This window comes from Suricata suricatta, chromosome 4 (assembly GCF_006229205.1).
Source record: "Suricata suricatta isolate VVHF042 chromosome 4, meerkat_22Aug2017_6uvM2_HiC, whole genome shotgun sequence".
In the NCBI taxonomy this organism is placed as follows: Eukaryota; Metazoa; Chordata; class Mammalia; order Carnivora; family Herpestidae; genus Suricata; species Suricata suricatta.
In genome coordinates, this window is record NC_043703.1 from 11,276,618 (window position 1) to 11,282,617 (window position 6,000).

Below are 6,000 nucleotides of genomic sequence, written 5' to 3' on the forward strand. Positions count from 1 at the left end.
GTAAAAAAATAGTTAAAAATCATTAAACAAATTTAAAATATTAAAACATTACAAAGTATTCACTTAGTGAAAAAGCAAGCAGTAAAGAAGGAATAGAGGAACAAAAAAGTCATGAAATATACAGAAACCAATATCCAGTACACACACTACAGGGGCGCCTGGGTGGTTCACGGGGTTAGACAACCAACTCTTGAATTTGGCTCAGGTCGTGAGATCAAGCTCTGTGTCAAGCTCCACCCTGGGCATGGAGCCTGCTTAAGATTCTCTCTCTGCCTCTTCCTCTCCCCCACTCACACTTGAATTCTCTCACTCTCTCTCTCAAACACACACACACAGTACAAAAAAGGAAAACTACAGACCAATATCTCTCATGAACAAAGATGGAAAAACCCTAACAAAATATTTGCAAGCCAAATCCAACAATGTATAAAAAGAATTATACACCATGACCAAATAGGATTTATTCCAGGTATACAAAGCTGGTTCAATATCCAAAAATCAATTAATGTAATTTGCCACATCAACACGCTAAACAAGGAAAATCATATTGACTGATCGTATCAATTGATGCAGAAAAAAGAACTTGACAAAATCCAATATCCATTCACAACAAAAAACAAAAACAAACAAAATGTCAGCAAATGGGGAATAAAAAACATCTACAAAATACATAGAGCTAACATCATAATCAGTGATGGGAAACTGGATGCTTTCCCTAAGATTGGGAAGAAGGCAAGAATGCCACCTCTCATCACTCTTATTTAACATCTTATTGGAGCCACTAGCTAGTGCAATAAAACCAGAAAAGGAAATAAAAGGCATACATATTGAGAAGAAAGAAATAAAAACGTCTTTGAGGGGTGCCTGGGTGGCTCAGTGAGTTAAGTGTCTGACTCTTGGTTTCAGTTCAGGTCATGATCTCACAGTTTGTGGGTTCAAGCCCCATGTCAGGCTCCGTATCTGGCAGTGTGGAGCCTGCCTCGGATTCTCTCTCTATGCCTCTCCTCTGCTCATGCTGTTTCTCTCTTAATTTAAAAAAAAGTCTTTGAGAATTACATGATCATCTATGTACAAAATCTCAAAGAACTCACAAAAAATAACTCATGTAAATTGTAAGTGATTATGACAAGGCTGCAGGATACAAAATTAATATTTTAAAATAATACAAATATTATTATTATCACTTTCCTATAAACTAGCAAGGAACAATTGGAACTTGAAACTTACAATACCACTTACAACAGCAAGCAAAGAATGAAATATTTAGGTATAAATCTAACAACACATGTACAAGACCTGTACGCAGAGAACTATAAAACACTGATGAAAGAAATCAAGAAGATTTAAATAAATGGGGAGATATTCCATATTCATGGATTGGAAGACTCAATATTGTTAAGATGTCAACTCTTCCTAATTTAAATCTATAGATTCAATGCAGTTCCAGTCATATCTCAGGAAGCTATTTTGTGTATATCAACAAACTGTTTCTAAGGTTTATATAGAAAGGCAAAGACTCAGGATAGCCAACATAGTATGAAAGAAAACTGAAGTTGGAGGACTGATGCTAGTCCAACTTCAAGACTTACCATAAGGTTACATAATAGCAATACAATAATAATAGCATAGTATTGGCAAAATAATAGACACACAAATCAATATAACAGAATTAAAAGTCCAGAAACAGGCCCACACAAATAGGGCCAACTGACCTTTGACAAAGGAGCAAAAGCAATTTAATGGAAAAAGGGTAAATTTTTTCAACTGGATCAATCTCCAAAAAAATTAGACAAACACCTTCTACTTATAAAAACTAATCTAAAATGAATCACAGGCCTAAGTATAAAACATAATCGGTATAACTTTTAGAAGGAAACAAAGGAGAAAATCTATGTGACTCTGGATTTAGCAATGAGTTTTTAAATATAACAGCAAAAGCATGATCCATGAAAGAAAAAAATAAGCATAACTTCTTCAAAATAAAAAACTTCTACTTTGTCTAAGATACCATTAGAGAATGAAGACAAGTCACAGACTGGGAGAAAATATTTGCAAACCATATATCTTATAAAAGACTTATGTCTAAAATATGCAAAAAATACTTAAAAGACAACAATAGGAAAAACAATCCAAGAAATAGGCAGAAGATCAGAACAGACACCTCATCAAAGAAGATACACAGATGGCAAATAAACATATGACAAGATGCTCAACATCACCTGACATCAGGGAATTTCAAGTTAAAACAAATGAACATTAAAACCAACAACAGATACCACTACATACCTATTAGCATGACTAAAGTTTTTTCAACTGACAATACTAAATGTTGGCAAGGATGCACAGCAATGGAACTTCCACTGGTGATGGGAATGCAAAATGGTACAGGCACTTTGTGAGATAGTTTGGTAGTTTCTTACAAGGCTGCCACGCAATCATACTCCTAGGTATTTACCCAATGAATCTGAAAACGTATACCCACAGAAAACCTGCACAAGACTGTTTATAGTAGCTTTATTAAACCTTTATAGAAGCAACCAAAATGTCCTTCAGTAGGTGAACAGATAAGGTGTGAAACATCTCCGCAATGGAATATTCAGCATTAACAGATAATGAGTTAAGAAGCCATGAAAAAGACATGGAGGAACCTTAATACACACTGCTAAGTGAAAGACTGCAGTCTAACGGGACCATATACTATGTTAACTCCAGTTATATTATGTAATTCCAATGATATGATATTCTGGAAAACGTAAAATATAGAGACAGGAATATGATCAGGAGTTTGGAAAGAGGCAGGATGAATAAACAGGTGAGGCACGGGGGATTTTCAGGGAAATTAAACAATTCTGTATAATACTGTTACGGTAGATACGTGATATTGTGCATTGTCAAAATCTCTAGAACTTTATAGTAAAAAAGTATATGGAATTTAAAAAATCATGTGGGAGATAGGAAAGAATGCAGACTGGGACAAGGGAATCTAAAAGTATATTACAGGGGCACCTGGGTGGCTCTGGTCTTGTGGGTTTGGGCCCTGCATCGGGCTCTGTGCTGACAACTCAGAGCCTAGAGCCTGCTTGGGATTCTGTGTCTCCCTCTCTCTGCCCCTCCCCTTCTCACACTCTCTCTGGCTCTCTCTCAAATAGACATTTGGGGTGCCTGAGTGGCTCAGTTGGTTAAAGCGTCTGACTTTGGCTTAGGTCATGATCTCATGGTTCGTGAGCTCGAGCCCTGTGTCGGGGCTCTGTACTGACAGCTCGAAGCCTGGAGCTGCTTCGGATTCTGTATCTCCCTCTCTCTATCTCTGTTCCTCCCCCACTCATGCTGTCTGTCTCAAAAATAAATAAAAACACTAGAAAACTTAATAATAATAATAAACATTTAAAAAAATAATAAAACTGTATTACAAATGTATGAAACCACCTCACTGAAGAGAATGGGAGAGAAAGGCACTATGGAAATGAGTGGAACCTGTGAGACTAAAGGAAAAGGAACTGCACACAAGTACTGTACTTAGTTGACAGTTCTTTCCCAGAGTACGGTCTAACAATTCAAATACTGCTATCTGGGTATGCTAAAATTGAACAATTAAGTAACTGGATGGCGGATGATAAGAGCCAGGTTTCTAACTGTTGTAGTGAAAACTTATTAATAAGCAAAGGGGAGGAGACTAGAATGATCCATGTGGTAATGGATTAAAATTGGAGGCAGTAGGAACTCATGTTTAGCTTAATATAGATACAGTGGTTATATATAGAAATATTTAGGGGTGCCTGGCTCAAGTCGGTAGAGCACATAATTCCTGATCTAAGGTTGGTGAGTTCTAGCCTCACCTTGGGTGCAGAGCCTACTTTAAAAAAAAAAAAAATATATATATATATATATATATATATGCATATATGTGTATATGTATGTATGTATGTATATATACACACACACATATATGAACATACATATATGGGTTACTATTCATACATCTTTTTTTTAATTTGCTCTGTCAGCAGAGAGGGCTTAAAAGACAGTCCTACCAATAGCATCCCTAGGAGTGGAGAGTTTCACTCCCTCAGCTTGAGGGCCAGGCATTTACATAAATTGAGCAGTGGCTACAGAAAACAGCAGGGCCAGAGACAGGATGGAAAGGGAAGCATCAAGGACAGAACTGCAACAGAGGCAAATGTTGGAGGCTGGGGAAGACACGGAGTGCTCCCCGCCTACCAGCAATGGTCCTGACACTCCAAAACACAGAAGGAAAACGCCAGCGGAAGCAGGTCCGCCGGCCGGAAGCTTACATGCAACCTAACTAGAAATTAACGCATCTCAAAGCAGACCTTTCCGAGTTGACATTTAGCACCTTTCCTTCTCCCACCTCTTTGGGTTCTGAAGATGTGGAAACGGAGGATTTCAGCGGGTGAGCAGGCTCCCTGAAGCACCCAGCATGAAAGCCTGCTGCCATGGCCTTGGTAGGATGTGTGTGTGGAGAACGAGGCCGAGTGCTAAAGACGGCAAGGAGCACTTTGAGCCGAGCCCCAAGTGCCTAAGAAATAGGTGACGGCACGTGGTCACTGGACCACATTATTAAAGACCACAGAAACTGGCCGGCAAGAAAAGGGGCCTTCTGGAAGGGCCTGGGTGTACCGCCTCAGCAGCCATCCCGGGCTCATCCCGAGCCCAGGGCCATGTCCTACTCTCAGGTCTAGGAAAGGGGAAGGCAGAATGTACAAGATCGCTAGGGCCTGGCCCGGGACACACTGGTGAGTCCGGAAGCAGGGGGCAAACAAATGTAAGAAGTTCCAGACCAGGAGCCACAGCCTTGGTTTCTGACCCAAACTCTGCCATTCTCTGCTTGGCGACACTTAGTCTCCGCAAGCCTCAGTTTCCTCGTTCCGACTTCCTCACACGGTGGTCAGGAACTCAGATAATACAAGGTGTGTGCGTGTAGATGGCAAACAGGCAACTGCGAGCCCAGCGGTTCTCAAAGTGTGGTCCCAGGACACCCGTGGGTTCCTGACACCCTTCCAGACGGTCAGAGAGGGCTTTCCTTTCCCAACGAGCAGCTCCGTGAGCCCAGAATTGCTCTGTAAACCTCTCCCTCATCAGCTGACACGAGACTCCAGCTGACCTTCATGAAACCAGAGATTTTCAAAATTCAACCACCACAACCACTCTTCCACTACGGACGGGGGAGTTAAAATGTAATGGGTGTGTTATCTGTAAATGAAGTTGTTTTTTTTTTAAGTTTGTTTTAATGCCTCACACCGCAAACATGACTAGATACAAGCAAGAGCTCGTTGGGGTCGTCAATCATTTTTCGGCGTGTCAGGGGTCCTGAGACCCGTCTGGGAACCGCTGAGCTGCGTCGAGGGTGGAGGGCGCTCTCCCTCAGCCGGCGAACCGCCTGGCGGAGGCTGAGTCCAGGACCCCTTTTATCCAACAGCGCACGTTCGCGGTTTCCACTTGTGGGGGTGGCTGGGTTTGTGTTCTGGGACAGCTAATCGAGTGTTTGTACCCATTTTCCCGGCCCCAAGCAACGACCCTCCTACGGGGAGGCACGCGCAGGACGGGCGACCCTCGCGGGGCGTCGGCGACCTTGGCAGAGGTCGAGCCGGCGCGCTAGAGGTGCACCGTGCTCCCGGCCGGCGGGGGTTCCCGGGCGGGGACTGGGGAGGCCGGGCCGGGTGGCGGGGGCCCAGGGACCTGCACTCACAGCCTCGGCAGCGCCGCCGCCGTTCCGCGTGGCGCTCTCCACAGCAGACGCAGCGCCATCTTCCTGACGCGCGCGCCCCGCCTCAGCCAGGTCCTTCCTCATTTCGCCACGCCCCGTGAGCACGCCCCTTAGTGGCCACGCCCCCTGAGTCCCCGCCCCGCCCCGCCCCACTTTGTCCCCCGCGTCCGGCCCCGCTGCCGGGAGCACCTGTTCCTGCCCCAAACCAGGGTGTCGGTGAGCTCAGAACCTTCTCTGCTGTCATGGCGGGGAGAGCAGAGGCGCGAAATGGAAGG

General features: G+C 43.6%; 1 protein-coding gene across 3 annotated transcripts in view; it reads right to left on the minus strand.

Moving 5' to 3' along the window:
* CLYBL (citrate lyase beta like) overlaps positions 1 to 5,773 on the minus strand; it is a 253,205-nt gene extending 247,432 nt beyond the window's left edge. For all 3 annotated transcript variants that reach the window (XM_029936486.1, XM_029936484.1, XM_029936485.1), the window contains exon 1: positions 5,708 to 5,773. In XM_029936486.1, the coding sequence (XP_029792346.1) occupies positions 5,708 to 5,766 (59 nt within the window). In that variant the 5' untranslated portion in view covers positions 5,767 to 5,773. The remainder of the gene's footprint in view (positions 1 to 5,707) is intronic.
* Between the last annotated feature and the right edge of the window lie 227 nt (positions 5,774 to 6,000).